Raw genomic sequence first — 19,788 nt, 5'->3', positions numbered from 1 at the left:
AGCTCATCGAGGCCATAACCTCAACTTCCGTGTCCTTCTTCGTGTTTCTTGTGAATTTATTGCACTCATAGCAATTAACAATTGCTTGTCGTATGGTTGGCAAAAACAGGTTTAGGTTGGATTTTATTAATTGCTATTTTTATTTGTTTTTTTGTATTGTGTTTATGACTCAATATGTTTTTTCTAATATACCCCCTCCATATTTATAACAATGATGTTTTAGATTTTGTTTTTGTATTGAGGTTAATTTTTTGGAATTTTATTAATGCTCTTTGCTTTAAAACTAAAACATAAATTAAAATATATAAATATCAGTGATAATTTTAGTGGAAAGTAAATAAAACTTTTAAACAAATATAAGCAAAACTAAAATTAATAGATAAATTGTATATTTAATTTTTATTAATATGTATGTAAATAATAAAATAAAAAATTTAAATACGAAGGGAATATATTTTCACTGTTAAGTTTTATTCATATTTTATGGTGAGATTTCTATCATGTTTTTTTTTTCAAAATAGTAGTTCTTTGTCTCTCCTTTTTAAAACTAATTATTATTCTATAAAACTATAATTATTATAAATAATTTATTAGTTAACCACACATGAGCGATATAGTAATAGAAGAATTCAGATAAGTTCAGGGATTCAGTTTCGAAACAATTCCATAAAACTAAACATGTGCGGTCATACAACATAGATATCTAATTTTTATTGCGAGTAACCAAATTTGTATGTAGACAGATTTCGAGGAGATTAGTTGGTTAGATCTCGATCCGCCACACCTGGACTATTAAATAATAATAATAATATCTTAGTCACTCATATAATAAAATTAAGAAACCATACAAGAGCTACTAAAGTACTAACAGTTAAAGGTCAAATCTAACTTTTATACTATTGAATAAAGACAGTTATACATGGTATTGTTTTGATTCCATGTTATATTTTATGCATAATGTCTAGAATACGCATAAATCAATTGATAGTGGTTAAATATGTTCATATTTTATGTATATAAATTTATTTTTTGAAAAAAATGTATATAAATCTAGCTACTGTAATTCTTCTATACATTAGTTTAGTATTTATCACTTTATAAAATATATAGTACAAAGATAAAAACTATATATATAAATTCTTTTAACAAAACAAATAAAAAAAGAGAGTAGTGCTTACTGCTTGGAACACAATATTCAACCACAGGGACGGATTGATTTTTCATGGTCGTCGGTGGTTTTCTGCTTCGATTTAGGATGTCAATCAACTCGGGTTGGTGTCTCTCGGTTCTAGTCGGTGTCGACAAGCGATAGGTTCCCCTTTCCTTAGTCTCAGTGTGTTCCGGTGGGTCTCTCTACCACGGTGGTGAGTCTTGTGTTTGAGTATGCAGGTGTGATGGACTGATGGTGCTGGAGCTCTGTTCCGACTCGTGATGCTCTTGTAAGAGGTTTAACCGGCGGTTGTCTATGCTTCCTGAGTGGCCACTTGCAATGCCTCCTCACTTCGGATCTTCTCTTCTTAGATTCCTGGCTTGTTTGATCTTCAGAAGGCGACGGTCTTTGTTTGAAGAGTGACATGTTCTTGATTGTCTTGCCGGCATTTTAATCGGTTAATAGCAGCACATATTTTAGTTCATCGGTTCTCGATGGCTTCTTGCGCCGTTGCTGTTCTCGTGTCTTTGACTGCTTGTTTTCGCGCTTGGTCTTCGCCCACATCCCAGCGCCTCATAGGCTCACTTGAGCTTTTGTGGTGGTGAGCGTGACAAATTTTTGTGCAGGTTTGGGGCTTCAGGTCAGGAAATGCAAAGTTTACAGTCTTACTTTGCTCGGATCAGCATTTTGTATAGGTTGGCTCCGAGTTAAATAAATGCTTGGTCTGGTTGAATCAGGTGTGTCTGACCTCTGCTGGAGCTTTATATTAGTGTGGGCGGTGCTATCGAAGTCCTCCACAAGCTGTTCTCGGCTGAGCTTTATCTTTAAGAACAGATCATCAGGGAGGCCAAAATTACTGGATTTCGGCTCTCGGATTAACTGTGGCTCCTCTTTTTGCGGCAAGCGGATGGTGCTGATTTAGTCGAGCTCCTGGATAGGGGTTTCAGTTTGTAGTGTATGCCCCTGCTAAGGCTAGTTTGAGTATGTGTTTAGGTTTTTTTTTTTTATCTGCTCCTTGTTTCCTCTGTATTTCTGTCAAAAATCTAAAACTTAGTTATAATATCTTTACATTTTTACTATAAGAAAATTGTTTCAAAAAGATATATGTTTTACATTTTCAATGCATAAATTAATTGTAATTATAAACTTCAAAAAATATAGTGGTGTTTATAAAGATTTTATTGGTTAAAGTTGTGGGGAATAGTTAATAACTGAAAATAATGCATTAGTAATTAAAATCTGATATGTTTTTCTAATAAGTGTGAAAAACCTATAACATTCACTTAACTTCATTTGATTCTCTTCACAACTCTAGGTAGTCCTCAACGTTGTCTTTGATCCAAGTTTCAGTCTTTCATGATAACCATAATTGTCTTACTTGCATGAAACTGTTATTGACTCGTACACATATAAATACAATAAGGGTGTAACTGGTAACAATTAAAAGGAATATGTGGAATGATAAGAATTATTATTTCTGGAATTTAATGGAATGGAATCAGCATTCCACTTATTCCAAAACGTTTTTGATTGGAATGATTTTTCAAATGATATTTAACTTTTTTCTGGAATATAAAATGTTATGGAATGAAATGGAATACACATTTCATTTTTTAATTATAACTGGTCAATTTTTTTTTGGAATGCGCATGAATTAAGCATTCAAAAAGTTTTAATTCCAAAAAATATACATTCCAGTTGCAGCCTTAAATAAGAAATTCGCAACAAAATTAAAAGTGGACAACTAATTAATTAGCAGTTACAAATTATAGCTGAAAGATGGCAATTGGGTTGGACCGACCCGCCTTGTCCCGCCCCGTCGCGGTACACTGTCATTGCGGGTCTTGGCGGTACAGGTCCGTGCGGGATGTGGTTCCTAGAAGTGATGCCCAATCCCGACCCGCGACTTGCACAAGCCTTGGCGGTACAGGCCCGCGGGACTCCGATATTCATTAACACATGCGCATATCACCTGCAAGAAGAGGCCAATATAGATAAGAACACATGACAAAACTTGGGTTTTCTTCAACAATCATATAACGTATGCTAAAGATAAATGAACGTATGCTAAAGATAAATGAAGGGAAAAGAATAACACAAAGGTATAGTCAAAGCTGAGTTGAGAGTATGCTAGTTATATTACGTCCCCAAGATTGAATTACGTATTGGCCATGGTAGCAAAAAAAAGAAGGTTAGATTACGTCCCCAAGACATCTACTCTTCTTAATTAGCATTAGTTGAACATATATTTAGCAGTCTAGCTCTAGATTGAATTATCATTCACGTGAGACATATTCCCCACTATAGTAGAGATGTACCGTGTTGATGTTCATCAGCAACTTCAAAAGGCCCATAGTTCTTGAATCGTGGCTCAAAAGGAAAGAAATAAGAAGAAACAGAGAAGAGAATCTACATGGATCAAACGAGAAGATGAAGAACATGCATGGAGAAGTTGTTTTCGTGGATCAAAGTTTTTGTGACGGATCAAAGAAGAGGACAAGCCATTTCTCTCACCGTGAGAGCTGGAAGAGATCGGCTTTCCAATCGCCATTTCTCTCACCGTTAGAGCTGGAAGAGATCGGCTTTGTGGATCCCCGCGCGTCCCGTGGTACACATTGAGCCCATCCCGCGTCTGGCCCAATCCCCCACAAGCTCAACCCGCGAAGCCCGCTAGAAATTCGGTCCTAAGTCTTAGTGACCAATCCCGACCCGCAGCAAGTTTACACGGGCCTGGCCCGCGGGCAGGTTCATGTTTTGCCATCTCTAGCTGAAACGTTATGCTTCTTAAGATTCCAAAATGATGTAGAATATATAAATATAGCTACTGTAATACTGTTATAGCTGAAACGTTATGCTTCTTAATCAATTGATAGTGGTTAAACATGTTCATATTTTATGTATATACATATATATATATATATATTTTTTGTAAAAAATGTATATAAATATAGCTACTGTAATTCTTCTATACATTAGTTTGGTATTTATCACTTTATAAATATATAGTACAAAGATAAAAACTATATATATAAATTCTTTTAACAAAACAAATAAAAAAAAGAGAGTGGTGCTTACTGCTTGGAACACAATATTCAACCACAGGGTAGGTACACACTACTTTTGTTTTATTTTCCACTCATTTTCAAAACTACTTAAGAAAAACACCTCGTAAATTTCTGAATTATGTGATACTACTCAGCGTATATTCACCTAACCTAAGTATCCATAAAGAGATTCGGACAGTCTTTTTCTGTCTGACTTAAAGCTCAATTCCGCCACAACAATAGTAACTTCAAAAAACAAAATACTAGTAGTATTTAATTCTTGTTAATATTTTTCCCATATATAGAAGGTTCAAAATAAATATCATGGGTATCGCTGTCTCCTTCCTTCCCCAAACCGAACCAGTGTCATGTAAAAATCACTAACTCATAAGTCGCAAGTCATCACCTGAAAATCCATTCTGCTTCTTTTCTTTTCTTAACAAGAGTCTGATTATTATTTTTGTGTGGATGCTACAGAGATGAATAAAAAATGGCTACTGGAGAAAACAGAACCGTGCAGGAAAATCTAAAGAAACACCTCGCAGTTTCAGTTCGAAACATTCAATGGAGTTATGGAATATTTTGGTCTATCTCTGCTTCTCAACCAGGGTACATCTCTTAATCTTTACCCTTTTTCTTTAAAGTAAAAGTTTTATTTATTTATTTCATCTGTATTTTTTGTGGGTTACTACTATAAATAGAGTGCTGGAATGGGGAGATGGATACTACAATGGAGACATTAAGACGAGGAAGACGATTCAAGCAGTGGAAGTCAAAGCTGACCAGTTGGGTCTTGAGAGAAGCGAGCAGCTTAGAGAGCTTTATGAATCTCTCTCGGTCGCGGAATCCTCAGCCTCCGGTGGCTCTCAGGTCAGTAGACGAGCTTCCGCTACCGCTCTCTCCCCGGAAGATCTCACCGACACCGAGTGGTACTACCTAGTATGCATGTCTTTCGTCTTCAACATTGGTGAAGGGTAATTCCGTCTTTTCTGCAATCCATCCCTACTCCCCCTAAAAGAAATATGTTAAAAAAAAATGTAATTATGTACAGTTAAAAACTAATATAAATTTTTAAATGTATTTATGTATAGTTAGAAACTAATATAAATGTATTTTGGGTGGATGTAAACTACTACTATACTTCTAGATTGGTTCTAAGAAAAACTATACTTCAAGATTTGTCATTTCTGTTAAAGTCGCAAACATTTAATGTTTATTTTTGTCAACCTCAAACATTTAATATTAAAATAAAGAGTATTTGATTTTGTCTACTAAAAATTAAAAAGGACAAAAAAAAATTTTTGTATCGTGTCTCTCTTTCAATTATCATCTTCCATGGGAGTATTCCTCCCACATTGGAAGAGTTTGATTGTTACAAACACAATCCTTAGAGCACATGTTTGTGTGTTTAAAAATTGTTAACCTTTAATAATAAACTCAATACGGTTCATAAACTATAATGGAAACGCGAAAACAAAACACCAATTTCGTTCTTAGGCATGAGCGTTCGGTTTAGATTCGGACCGGGTATTCGGGTTTTTGGATATTTTTTCATAAAGATCTAGAATCTATTCGGGTATTTTTACATATCAAATTGGATTCAGATATTTTTAGTTATGGTTCATTTATTTCGGACCGAATTCAGATATTTTAGATTTTGAAAAACAAATTCAAATTCTTTATTACTAAAGTTTCTTGTACCTAAATTTTACAATTAACTTAACTATTTTTTATATTTTTAATAGGTTGGATGATTTATAAGTTTGGAAACAAACTTTGAAAAAAAAGAAAAAATACTAATCTAATTGTTGTTTTGAGAATTTAGATGCAACTTTTGTTGATGCATGAAACAAGAACTTTGACATGCATTTTAAGTGAATAACAAACAACTTTGTCTGCAACTATATGTATATTATCTGAGCTTAAACCATATACAAATCAATGTAAATCTTTTGAATAAAATGAGAGAAGTAAACTAAGAATATAAAGTTAAATATATGTATGTTTGATTATTTTTGGATTGATTATTTTCGGATATTTGTTCGAGTTCGGATATCCAATCTCTCATAGCTCAATATCCGTTAGGCTCTTGTGCTACGTCGATTCAAATTTTTCGGATCGAATTTCGAATTCAGATAGCGGATAAAGTGTCCAGACCTATTAATTTGTTTCATAAAAGTTATTTCCGTCTTTTACTAATGTAGAATTACCGGAGGAGCATTAGGGAACGGAGAACCAATATGGCTATGTAACGCTCATACCGCCGACAGCAAAGTCTTCACTCGCTCTCTTCTCGCTAAAGTAAGTTTTTGAGTAATTTTTTTGCGATTGGAAACGCCAACGCTATACTGAAAACGTTCATTTTCCGTTCATTTTCATGTGGCGTTTTTGCTCTTTAAAGAGTGCTTCGCTTCTGACAGTAGTTTGCTTCCCATTTCTTGGAGGAGTCCTTGAGATCGGCACAACTGAACATGTAAACCAATAATTTTATTTACATTTTTCTAAAAAAAGTTTAATTGTAATTTATAAAAGTTCAAATAGATATTTATTTTTTTATTTTGGTAAATTAATATAGATTACAGAGGACTTTAACGTGATTCAATGCGTGAAGACATTATTCCTTGAGGCTCATCCTTATGGAACTATATCAACGAGATCTGATTATCAAGAAATATTTGATCCTTTAAACAGCGATAAGTACATTCCAACGTTTGGAACTGAAGCTTTTCCGACAACTTCTACAAGCGTGTTTGAACAAGAACTAGAGGATCATGATTCGTTCATCAACGGTGGTGGTGCGTCTCAGGTACAAAGCTGGCAGTTTGTGGGTGAAGAACTCAATAACTGCGTTCACCAACCGGTTAATTCTAGCGATTGCGTTTCCCAGACGTTTGTTGGAGGAACAACCGGGAGAGTTTCTTGTAATCCAAGAAAGAGCAGGCCTCAACGGTTAGGTCAAATCCAAGAACAGAGTAACCGTTTGAATATGGACGATGATGTTCATTACCAAGGCGTGATCTCGACGATATTCAAAACAGCGCATCAGCTAGTCCTTGGACCGCAGTTTCAGAACTTTGATAAGCGGTCAAGTTTCACGCGGTGGAGGCGGTTGTCATTGTCAGCAAAAACATTGGGAGAGAAGTCGCAAAGCATGTTAAAGAAGATTGTTTTTGAGGTTCCTCGGATGCACCAGAAGGAGTTGTTGTTACCAGACACACCCGAAGATAACATGTTTAAGATTGGGGATGAAACCGGGAACCATGCCTTGTCCGAGAGGAAACGCCGAGAGAAGTTGAATGATCGGTTCATGACGTTGAGATCAATCATTCCTTCGATTAGTAAGGTAACCCTAATCCAACACTTTTGCTTTAATAGTGTTTTGTATTTAACTCTAACGACAAAATTTAACTAATCTGGTTATGAAATTTTGGCTGACTATAATCGATTTAGTAAGAATTTATATAACTCTTTTTTATAACTTTAAATCATTTCTAAAATTTTGGGACATAGACTCTTAACATGTTTTGCATGTGCATGTTATAAAATATTATGTTTTCAAGGAAGTAATCTTATCTCTTGTGGTTTTTAGATCGATAAAGTGTCGATTCTTGATGATACGATTGATTATCTTCAAGAACTGCAAAGACGGGTTCAAGAATTGGAATCTTGCAGAGAATATACCGATACAGAGATGCAAATGCCTATGAAGAGGAAGAAACCGGAGGATGACGATGAGAGAGCATCGGCTAATTGTTTGAACACCAAGAGGAAGGAGAGTGATGTAAACGTAGGAGAAGATGAACCAGCTGATGATACCGGTTATGCTGGTTTAACTGATAATCTAAGTATCGGTTCGTTTGGCAATGAGGTGGTTATTGAGCTTAGATGTGCTTGGAGAGAAGGTATACTGCTTGAGATAATGGATGTGATTAGTCATCTCAATTTGGATTCTCACTCGGTACAGTCCTCGACGGGGGACGGTTTACTCTGCCTAACTGTCAATTGCAAGGTACAATCACTAACACAAGCTTAATTAATTTATGTTACTTAACCGGAATATGTGTAAACCGAAATTGATATGTATATGGTTCAATGTTGGTTGCAGCATAAAGGGACAAATATCGCCACAGCAGGAATGATCCAAGAGGCACTTCAAAGAGTTGCATGGATATGTTAAAGACCTCACATTTTAGATTGACAGAATTAGCTTTTGTTTCGGTTTCGTTTTCCAATCTTATGAACTCAGTGATTCAAACAGGATTTTGTGATTTTGAATTTTTCGAAGATCCTTTTGAATTCTTGTAAAATTGAATTTGTTTTGGTTCATAACGTAGACAAATATGAGGTTCTTACTTCACAATACTATGAAACTAAATTATGAAAATAAAACCCTAATGGGAAAATATACTAATGAAGTTTGCTGAACACGTAAAGGTAACATTTGCAAATTAAAAAAGAAACTAGATATTGACCCCGCCCTCGAGAGGGCGGGTATATGTTTTGTTTTTAAATTTTTTGTCTAATATAATTTATATGTTTGTGTGTTTGTAGAATCATATTTTCGTGTGATATGAATTTAATAGAATAGATAATTTTTGTAAGTATATTAAATAAATCAAGTTCCATATGTATTTGTGTCTTTCCTTATATCATATATGTATTTTGTTTGTAATCATATTTATGTTTTTATCTGTGATCATATATTCATATTATAGACTACATGTAGGGGTAAGAGGTCGGGTTCGATTCCGACTATTCAGATATTGGTCTTTAGATGAGAGATTAAAACCTATTTGGATATTTATAAATTTTAGTTCGGATTCAGTTTGGATCATTACGGGTTCAGTTCAAATATGGGTATTCATTTAAATTATGTAAAAATATTAAAATACAAATATACCATATATTCTATTAATTGTGCGACTGGTTTTTCCGCTACCACCCGCAAATGCTGCTTTTGCGGTTGGTAGCGGTTGTCGGCGGTTTGCAACAATCACTCAAATCGATCTAAACCGCTTCAAACCGCTCTGAATCTCATAAATTCAAAAGCTGGCTCCACCTAGCGTTTGCGGTTGCAGGCGGTTGCGGGAGGGTAAATTTTTTTTTCTTTTTTTTTAAATCAATATATATACAAAAGTAAAAATATTTAATAAAAAATTTAAAATTGAAATTATGAAAATATTAAAATATTAAAATATATCTATTATATTTTAATTAATATTATAAAATTTTATAATAAAAACAATTTCAATAAATTTTCAAAAATTAAAATTATAACTTTCTAAATATAAATTTTATATTTATTATAATTTTATGATTTTTGATATTTTTATAATTATATTAAATGTAAATATTGTTAATTTATTATTTGACTGTTACCGCATTTGGTAGTTAACCAGTCATAAGTCACCCGCAAACGCACAAATTTTTAACCGCAATACCAGTCGTACAAATCTCTTAAGACCGTTAGAAACCGCAACTGCCCGGATCCACAAACTCCTGCAACCGCTGCGTTTAAACCAGTCAGAAAATCAATATTATGACATATTGATATATGTTTAGTCTAACAAATTTGTAACCACCACTTTAATTTCATAATAATCGGGATCCCTTATGTTATATTGTAACCACTACTTTAATAACTTATATAACTGGTCCCCTATGTTATATTGTAACCACTACTTTAATAACTTATATAACTGGTTTCTTTTGTTTCCTGATTACAAAGGTAACATGGTTTTTATTTACATTGGATCAAAATTTACAAAAAATATTTTTAATTGCACGAAAAATTATTTGTATAAACGTTATTATCATTATATATGAAATCAAATCATGAAAATTTAATGAAAAACATATAGTTTTATCTATTTAATTACTTTGTGATTACTAAAAAAATTTTAACTATACTTTGTTATTTAAAAAAAAAACTGTTTAGGAATAAAGTACAAAATTAATGTGTGAAATGGCTATGGCATAGATGTATAGTTATGCAACACCATAAATTCAATACAATTATCAAAACCCATTATTAATCATTTTAAATAATATTTTACACAAATATGATTACAATGAAATACACAAATATGATTACATAGAAAAACAAAAATATGAAAAAGTTCTAAAAAAATGTAAAACAAAAAATATATGCCCTTTAAGTGACATTTAATATGAAACAGAGGGAGTAACGTATTGTTGTTATTTTCAGTAAATAAATTGTTTAATTTAAAATAAAAAATTTAAACGACTAAAATCCAACGGCAAGTCAACTACATGTACTATTAAAAAGTGTAGATTGTAATGCTAGATTAAAATATTATTAGGTGAAAAATATTACATAAATTTTATAAATACATATATAATGGTTTGTAAAACCATAAAGAAATAATATTTTGTGCCGTCTAATTTAAGATAACTTTATACACATGATCTCGATGCTAAAGAAAAAGAAAAACTTATATACATGATCTCATGATGCTAAAACATATACAAAACTGTAGAAGCATTTAGACATTTTAACGACACCCCGTATATCATCAAATACACTTTTAAAGGTAAAAGCCCAAACCTAATTTGTCATCCAATGAGAAAAACAAAACCTTTTTTGTACAAAAAAAAGACGCAAGCTGTGCCCTTCTTCTCACGAACCGTTGCAGCGCCACCACCGGACTTCAGCAAAGCAAGCCAGCAATATTCTTCCACAGAGGCACCAACGAATTCTTCCAGATACATGCAAACGAATTTGAAGAAATCCCAACATCTCTTGATTCAATCTTTTTTTTTGTAACATGGCTTAAATTTATATTTTAGCAATCTTGATTCAATCTTCATAAGAAAAGCTCCATCTAATACCCATGAAAGGCTCTCCCGATAGATTAAAGATGATGGGGATATTATTTCCACATGAAGAAAAAAGCAAGTTCGGAAAAAATGAAAAAAAATGAGCAATTTCGGTGAACATCATCATCGAAAAAATGAGCAAGTTCGGAAAAATGAAATACATGAACATCATCGAAAAAATTGTTGGGATTTGAACAATAAATATAATCGTAGTTACATAACAAAAATAAGATATATGGATACAGTTACAAAAAGTGGTGGTTGCCGATCATTAGGCACTTTAAGTGGAGGTTACATAATATATATATATATATATATATTTCATTGCAGTTATATTAAAAAGGTACGTATTATTAAAATTTTAAGTTGGACATAACTTTTTATCAATGGGTCACACTGCTGTTTTAATAGAATAGATTAAAAGTGCAATTTTTAACTAGTTTGAAGTTCGACCAAACAAGAGTTTATACTAAAATCTAAATAGATAGAAGATTAGTTCCATCTTGATATTCTTTTGGTACTTTAATTTTTTGGAATGTTTTAAAATATATTTGGGAAATATAAAGATAGATTGCTGGTCAAAAGCTGCTAGAAAAGTGTTTGTCCACAAAATACAATGCCTTATTAAAAAAGAAGTAATGTCATTTCAAATAATTGCATCTAACTCCACTGAGAAATTGAACATGCGTTAACATGCACTTTTTCCATAAAATGACGGAAGAAAATCTAAGCACAAGATGACAAGAAATTGGATTGTATTTGGATTTCGTATGGTAGCATCAAATTATAATCTTTCTAGTTAGAGGTTAATTTATTCAAAAATACAGAATGAGGCGTTTGAAAATTGCTTTAAACAATTTCTTGATTTTGAACAAAATAATAGTGGCATTTTTTCATGAGATTTGTTGGCATGATAGATCGATGGCTTTTAACATGATCCATCAGTTGGTGAAGTTGAGGTTTTGTATTGATGGTTGCAGAACCGGAAATGAGAATTTCGGAATCCTATTCAAAATAAAGATAATTTTACTGTTATTTTTATAATTAAAAACAATATCGAAAAGGTCTATAAAAATAATCATAGAACAAAAAAAAAAGAACAATCTAAACATATTTATCTTCAAAAGACAGTACAATAGTATTCTGAAAATTCTCTAACGATTCTGAAAAAATAACTCTTCTTGCGGGTTTTCCAGCAAAATCATTCCTCAGATCTTCATGATTGAAATTTCGAATCAAAGATTTTTCAATCGATAAAATAGCCTATCTGTTCAACCTTCATGTGACATAGTAGATCGTAGATAAGACTTTATCAACTTCAACTTAGAAAAACATATTTTAGCTGAAGCGACTGAAACATGAATAGTGAGCATTATCCTGTAAGCACTCCATTTATTCGCATAGCTATCCTTCATTATCTTCGAATAATCCAGTACTTCTACATTATTCTTGAAAGCTTTTGGCAAAACTTCTCTAAAATTTGATTTCCATGAACAAATGATTCCCATCAATATCAGAATTTGCTCCATGCTTAAGAAAAGCTTCAAGGTTAGAACATTTAGTCTTCAAACTATTATCACTTGTTGAGTTGAGCTTTTGTAGACTGAACAAAAACCCAAAAAAAATTCACTCTTTAAATTGTTCTAACCTTGTTTGGAAAGAAACAAGAGCTTGGTTAATCATTTTGATAAAATAATTGATTCTGAATTCATCTTTCAAACTTAGAACTTGACAAACATCATCACCTTTGTCTCGCTCTTCATCAAAATGAGTTTTCCTTTTAATAAGACACTTGTTCTTTTTGTTAAACGCGGGTTCAGTATTCATAGCAATTGCAATTTTGAGGCTTCAGCTTTTGCTTCTCTAAATCCTGTTTCTCTATATTTTTGGAAAAAAAGAAACCAACCCCTTTTAGCTGAGCAATGGAATGATCGAGATTCTTCAGACCGTAGCATCTTGCTTAAAATACTAACAACAATATAATATCATACCACATAATCATACCAAACAAAAACTCAAACCTACCAATTCCTTGTATTTAACTTATCGCAAGACATTCAGCATCACTCCACGCTCCCGGATCATCACTGTTTTCTACCAAGTAAGGCATCTCTAATTTCTAGAGCCTTAAAATATATTTCCTTAACCCTTTCAAAGTGACTTTCCCAACGCGTATCTGATAGTGGTTTAAGCGTAAAACCTCCCACCATTTTTCATGTACATCTCCCACCTAGTCGAAGAAGGTGAAAAAAAAACCCGTATAAATGCTGGATAATCTCAGAGAAAGAGATCACTTTATCGGAAGATTTAGCAATATCACAAACAGCCATAATCAGATTATGACAACCACATGGTGTATAAAACGCTATTGGATTGATATCCAACAATCTCTTCTGCACTACTTTGTTTTTTTTTCCTTTCACGTTGGATCTATTGTCATAACCTTGTCCTCTGACATCATTAATATCCAAATTTAGACCAATCAATGACATCATTTTCCTGATTTATCCTCAACTTCGAGATAAGAAAAAATCTTCATTCTGAATTGGATTCACTGATATTTTCACACATCGAATAATGAGAGACATTTGCTCTTTGTGGATAATATATGGAGTACAATCAAGATAAATGAAAATAGTTTTGCCTCTTTAATCTTCTTGATGATCATAAACTTGATTTAAGAACTCACATTCCAAACAACTCATTCTGAATTTTGTAGCTGAGATAATGGTATTGGTTTCTCCTTTGGTAATCCACCTAATGTGCTCCCTCATTACATGATCAAATTCACCAATCATCTCAATATTCCCCAGAGATCTCTGAAATGCTATATTACTCTTAGCCAAATACTTTACCACTGTAAATAATCTGAGTAAAAGCTCTCTCCAATGTTCTTTTTTCTTTTTTTGATTTCCTCTTGGACACACTTATTAATTGTCTGATTCTTTTGCAGCCTTATCTGGAGTTCCATCCACTGGCTCATACACATAATGTGATCATGACTAGTTTCATGTTGGCTCAGCCTTACTTCAGTATTGTTCCAATCCATAAACCCAATGCTTGCTAGTTTAGTAGTGTCCTTGTAACAGAGTGAACAACAAAAAAACAGCAGATATTGTTGAATAAACTAACCAACGCCTCTGCTGCATATCTCCATTCTTCATGATCCTTTTGTAATGTCTATGAGAAAAGTGGTACACTTTTATCTTTTGGAGAAGTATAGTCTTCAAATGGTGGTGAGAGAGGAGGACCTTTCTCACCCAAATAATCTGTTAACTTCTGGTCAAATTTTCTCCAATTTCCAGAATCCATAAGATCAAAAGCTGAATCATCTTCTTTAAAATGCTCATCATCTGTATTTAAATTGACATCTTCATCATCCATCTCAGCATTACAAACTTATAATTCTAGAGAAAAGAGATGGTACTTTCTATAAAGGGGACGCCAGAAGCCAATGAGAACATCCTCTCTTTAAACTCTATCTCTCTCACCACCCTCAATTTTAGATTTTTTTTCTTGCCTTCGCTAATATTTCGTTTAGCACTGTAAAATAACAATCGACAAAAATATAACATCAATCATTAAAATTTGTTTTGATCCTCTAATTGGATGGGTCGCACTGGATTTTTCGTTTTGGCTTGATTGTGTAGTACGTGGGCTAATTGACCGACCTGGTTCATGCAAGTTTTAGATCAATAAATATTTTATGAGAAAACTATATTCTGCTCATAATAGTAATAAGCATCAATTTTAGATGATGACCACAACAATCTTTTATAAAATGGTCTAAAAATTGTGGATATCCATAAACCAAACAACCCAATTGATCTGATTCTTTTATTCCCATTCGATCGTTGAAGGAGGCTTTGATGTAATGTCTTGAACCACACGGTTTACTCCTTGGACACTGTTACAGATTTTCCGGGAGACATCATCCAGAAACTTGTGCTCAAAATTGAACCTGTAAAACATCAAGTATTCGTATCAACACAAGTAGCAAAAGACCAAACGGATTCTATATGAATCGGTTATAAAGAAAAGTAAGAAGCTAACCAGTCTGCAGTCATTCCATCTTGGCTTGTAACTGCGCGAAGAGCAACCACATGAGAATGTGTTCTCTTGTCACCTTGGACTCCAACTGATCTTACAGGCAAGAACACTGCAAAAGCTTGCCAGATCGAATCATAGAGACCCGCGTCTCTGATTGATTGGATGAATATCTCATCAACCTAAAATAAACCGCCAGAAAATGAGTTTGGTAAACGAGGAACAGCAGAATATATGTTCCAGCTTAAGGTTTTAAATAAACTTGCCTGACGAAGAACCTCAAGGGCGTTTCCTTGAGTAACATCCCCCAAGACTCTAACTGCGAGCCCTGGACCAGGGAACGGGTGACGCTTCAAGAATCCTACAGGAACATTCAAGATTCTTCCCATCTCACGGACCTTTATAGCACAAAGAAACGATCAAACAAACTGTAGTAAAACACTTGACAGTTGCAGGAAAGAAGGATACTCAAACGCACCTCGTCCTTGAAGAGAAGCTTGAGTGGTTCAATGAGCTTGAGTTTCATGTCTTTAGGGAGCCCTCCTACGTTATGATGACTCTTGATGGTGTGAGAATGTGTCCTGTCAGTACCTGGGGGAGGGCACGACTCAATCACGTCAGGGTACAGAGTCCCTTGAACTAGAAAAGCGGGTTTCTTCCCATGCTTCTTCTCTAGCTCCTTGGCAAACTCATCGAAAATGTTGATAAACTCCTTTCCGATTATCTTCCTCTTGGCCTCTGGATCCACTACGCCTTTGAGTTGACTCAGAAACTGCTCAGATGCGTCTACACAAGTAACAGGTAGATGCAAGTCTCTCTCAAATGTATCCATCACACGTTCTTGCTCCTTATACCTATAAAACAGACAGTTCTAAATTGAAAAAGGAACATACTAAAAGTGTGCAGCACGACTAAAAATACAAGCTTGTTATCTGACCTCAATAGCCCATTATCAACAAAGATGCAATGAAGCCTATCTCCAATAGCCTTGTGAACAAGAGTTGCAGCAACGGTAGAGTCCACACCTCCTGACAAAGCGCAGATGACATGTTCATCAGCTGCGACGGTTTTGTTAATCACTTTGATCTCTTCTTCCATCAGATCCTCCATCTTCCAGTCCGCAGATACCCCACACACATCAAAAAGAAAATGCTTAAGTGTCTCCATTCCTTTTGGTGAATGCGTCACCTGCCAAAATCAAACAGAAAATCATTAAGTAAACAGCTAGAAATTAACAATCTCCACCACATCCATTTAAAGAACTTCCTTAGCAATAATCCAATGAATTAGAGACCAGACGACAACACTAATGAACTGGACCAGACCAGACACTCAATCAAAAAGTACCAAAATCATCAACAAAAGTCTTACTAAATGCTCCCAAGTCTCTTGAGAGGCTTTAAGATATGAATAAAAAATGTGAAAGATACAGACTTTCATCATCCACTAAAAATCCAACAAAAGCCATTTCATTTTCCAGACTCTAACCGATACTTCACAAGCCACATCACATCCACTTAACTAATCATTAACATAAGAGCAGCTAAAGATTCAAACTTTAATGATTCTAATACCTCAGGATGATACTGCAAACCATAAATCCTCCTCTCCCGATTCTCCAAAGCAGCAACAGCACCCTGAGCACTCTGGGCCACAACCTCAAACCCATGAGGAAGCTTAACAGCCTCATCACCATGACTCATCCAAACCACCTGCTTCTCCCCAACCCTCCCCTTCCCAAAAATCTCACTTTCACGCTTCACCTCAATCTCCATCTTCCCATACTCCTTACTCTCCCCCTCCACAACCACACCCCCGAGCCTCTGCACAATCAGCTGCAACCCGTAGCAAATCCCCAGAACGTGAACACCGTTCCCTTCGGCCCACTCGACGAACCCGTCGGGGAAGCTCGGGGCGTCGGGGGCGTGGACGGAGTGGGGGCCGCCGGAGAGGATGACGACGCGGGGGTTGTGGGAGGAGATTTGAGTGAGGGAGGAGGTGCCGCTGAGGACGAGGGAGAAGACGTTGAGGGAGCGGATGCGGCGGGTGATGAGGTGGGTGTATTGGGAGCCGAAGTCGAGGATGAGGACTGTGTCGGGCTTCATCGTGGGAGTCTCCATGAGTGACAGGAAATGGGAATTTGTTTTGGGTTTATGGTGGTGGTGGTGGTGGTGGTGGTGGAGGAGAGGGTTTATAAAGAGACAGGAGAGGCAAACTAGGGTTTTTCTCACTCAGGTTTAAAAAATGTTTGAATTTTTGTGCCCACATTTAAGCTTGGGTGGATTTTAATTTTTTTTGTAAATAAGAAAGTTTAAGGGGAATTGGGGCCTATAGCCATGAAAAAAACGTTAATTAAAGGACTAGCGCTTTACCCTAACGGATCGATATACGGCGTGATATATACATAATATTACTGTAAGACCCTCTCTAATTTACCGGCTCACCTGCTATGAAAAAAAATTATAAATCATTTTCTTTTAACCCCCAAATAAAACGTGTCTCTTCCCTTTCCACACAACCTCCATTCTCACTTTCTTCATCTACGGTTCTTCCCCCTCCATACACTTCTTTCGCAAATCTCCTCCACCCGCTCGTCTCTATCTCCGTCGTTCTCGCTTCAGATCGTCTCCGTCTTCTATTTTGCTTCTTGGTGAATAGTGCACGCCCATACCCATTCCAATTCCAATCATCGATTCTTCTCAGATCTCTTTAGTTACGTTACGTTCTCAGGTTTTAACCTTCGATTCTCTTCATCTCCTGTAATTTTATTTCATATTTGCGCTATACTGAGAACTAGGGTACTCTTTTAGTAAATCTACAGTCTCGTTGCCGTTGCGAAGTTCTCTAATTGATTTAGGGGTTGGGTGATTTGGGGTTGGGGTTTCCCCAGCTGTTCTTAGTCTTTGTTAAATTTGAATTTTGTTTTCCTAGCGAATAGCATCTGCGATAGATAGGTTTGTCTGTGTTGACATAGTATGATATCTTTCGTTCCTATTCTATTTGATATGGTATAGGTTAGCATGCGTGTGAACATAGTACGAGATCATTCATTACTATTCTAGTCGACATGGTCTAGTATAACTGTATGTAAACATATTTTATTTGAGATAGAATTGAGTGGTTGCTACTGCAGTATTTTGTATTCCATTTAATTTATTTGCATTAAGTATTCTGTCCTAACCGTGTTTACCTCCTACCTTCATCCTTCAGATCTGGCATGGACGATTTAAACCTTGCGAGTAGATTGTTTGAGACAGGCTTTGAACCCACTGGAAACAAAAGTTTTAACAACTATTTCAACCTATGTCATCGCCATGCCCATCCGCACACGTGTGCTTCTACATAACACATTTATTCTGTTAGAGCACCTATTATATGTTTCTATTATATTTTGATCATGTAAAATGAAAAATCATCTTATTTGCATTCATGCTATAAATTGAAACGTTTAATATCACTTTATTTTGCTTCTGAATTCATACAAATTTAATACTTGCGTATTTTTATATATGAATTGGGGTTTATATTTTCGTGTAGGGTTTCGTGATGATTGGATAGGGTTTAGTTTCTGGAATATTGGGAAAGCATTACTTGTTTCTATTTTGTTTGGATATGGAATAGAACATTTCTGAACTTTCATATCATGTGTTCTAATTTTGGTGATATAGAATTGGCATATTACATAATATAATTTAATATAACATAATTTAATTTAATATTACATACCATTATGTATTTTTTAGATTTTGATATATGAGTTTAGAGTTTATATTTGGGTTAGGATTTAGTGATTAGATTTTAGGGTTTAGTTTTTATCTGATATAGAATAAAACTTAGATGATATGGAATATAACTCTCGATGCTTATGTATGTGATCAATAAAGTTATACGTGGATGGCTTTTTCTTCTTTCAAAAAATCACAAATACATACCTCCAGTATTATAAGACGTGGATTTAATTTCCCGAAGGTTTGGTTTGCCTATGTTTTGGGGTTTATATTTACTTAACTTGGGTTTAGTGTTTAATGTCAAGTGTTCTATTACCATCCCCATTAACTTTGTATTTCATGTTGCTCATGAGGACTGTAAATACATGTCTCCAGTATTATGGAAGGTGGATTGGGGTTTATGTTTCCCTAATTTGGGTTTAGTGTTTACTGTCAAGTATTCTATTATCATTCCATTAGCTTTGTATTTCATGTTGGTCAAACATGGATCGACTGTGTACATAGTACCATTTTAAATAGTACGGGTTAGATTGAATAGAAATATTCTCGTAATAGATTGTGCGACTGTGTAAGTAACTCTATAAGACTTATAATCATTAACTTACTCATTTATACTTTAGCATATGGAATAGTTCGCCGCTAAATAAAATAGTATACTTCAATTTTTTTTATTCGTAGTTGTTAAATGGAAATTAACTTTCTTTGTAGTCGTTAGAAATATAAGACGGTCTACTATCATTTTCTTTAGCTTAAACATTGATTGTGTCAATGGTTTCTATTTCTAAGTTGGGTTTAGTGATTTAGTTCATTAGTTTATATCTAAATTTTCAGTGTTGCTGTTCTTTCAATTGGAATTGGATTTACAGTGATACTATTCTACCCAAATTAGTATGGAACGCTTGTAATCGGTATAGAATATACGTTTCATTATCTTCTATTTCGCCGTTTCATTTCACGCGCTTTTAAAATTCGCTCACTA

At 34.5% G+C, this 19,788-nt stretch overlaps 2 protein-coding genes across 4 annotated transcripts; one reads left to right on the top strand and one right to left on the bottom strand.

Annotated features, from left to right (window-relative positions):
- The first annotated feature begins 4,347 nt into the window (after nt 1-4,347).
- Nucleotides 4,348-8,520, top strand: LOC106366513 (transcription factor EGL1). 3 transcript variants are annotated; one of them, XM_013806120.3, is made up of 8 exons: nt 4,348-4,564; nt 4,672-4,803; nt 4,896-5,168; nt 6,399-6,495; nt 6,596-6,667; nt 6,770-7,537; nt 7,784-8,203; nt 8,300-8,520. In XM_013806120.3, exons 2-8 carry the CDS (start codon nt 4,685-4,687, stop codon nt 8,369-8,371), a joined length of 1,821 nt encoding a protein of 606 aa, XP_013661574.1. In that variant the 5' UTR covers nt 4,348-4,564; nt 4,672-4,684; the 3' UTR covers nt 8,372-8,520. The 3 variants fall into 3 exon arrangements, with proteins under 3 accessions (XP_013661574.1, XP_013661576.1, XP_048595715.1); XM_013806122.3 differs by having other exon boundaries at nt 4,499-4,592; XM_048739758.1 differs by having other exon boundaries at nt 4,558-4,803.
- A 6,199-nt stretch (nt 8,521-14,719) lies between these two features.
- Nucleotides 14,720-17,309, bottom strand: LOC106366512 (GMP synthase [glutamine-hydrolyzing]-like). The gene is made up of 6 exons (XM_013806119.3): nt 16,656-17,309; nt 16,019-16,269; nt 15,560-15,935; nt 15,348-15,479; nt 15,088-15,263; nt 14,720-14,995 (listed from the first exon to the last, which is right to left on the bottom strand). Exons 1-6 carry the CDS (start codon nt 17,199-17,201, stop codon nt 14,872-14,874), a joined length of 1,605 nt encoding a protein of 534 aa, XP_013661573.1. The 5' UTR covers nt 17,202-17,309; the 3' UTR covers nt 14,720-14,871.
- Nucleotides 17,310-19,788: the final 2,479 nt, after the last annotated feature.

The sequence above is a fragment of the Brassica napus genome, chromosome A9 (assembly GCF_020379485.1).
Source record: "Brassica napus cultivar Da-Ae chromosome A9, Da-Ae, whole genome shotgun sequence".
Classification (NCBI taxonomy): domain Eukaryota; kingdom Viridiplantae; phylum Streptophyta; class Magnoliopsida; order Brassicales; family Brassicaceae; genus Brassica; species Brassica napus.
The sequence above is the reverse complement of the archived record's forward strand: the minus strand, read 5'-3'. Positions and strand labels throughout refer to the sequence as shown.

What these genes read in the sequence shown, in the direction of transcription:
- LOC106366513 (XM_013806120.3), top strand. Translation starts at nt 4,685, where the DNA reads ATGGCTACTGGAGAAAACAGAACCGTGCAGGAAAATCTAAAGAAACAC. An exon ending in GTCTTCAACATTGGTGAAGG is followed by an intron (nt 5,169 to 6,398) that starts GTAATTCCGTCT and finishes TTACTAATGTAG; the next exon opens with AATTACCGGAGGAGCATTAG. An exon ending in CTCGCTCTCTTCTCGCTAAA is followed by an intron (nt 6,496 to 6,595) that starts GTAAGTTTTTGA and finishes TGCTCTTTAAAG; the next exon opens with AGTGCTTCGCTTCTGACAGT.
- LOC106366512 (XM_013806119.3), bottom strand. Translation starts at nt 17,201, where the DNA reads ATGGAGACTCCCACGATGAAGCCCGACACAGTCCTCATCCTCGACTTC. An exon ending in GTTTGCAGTATCATCCTGAG is followed by an intron (nt 16,270 to 16,655) that starts GTATTAGAATCA and finishes TGATTTTGGCAG; the next exon opens with GTGACGCATTCACCAAAAGG. An exon ending in GATGGAATGACTGCAGACTG is followed by an intron (nt 14,996 to 15,087) that starts GTTAGCTTCTTA and finishes GATGTTTTACAG; the next exon opens with GTTCAATTTTGAGCACAAGT.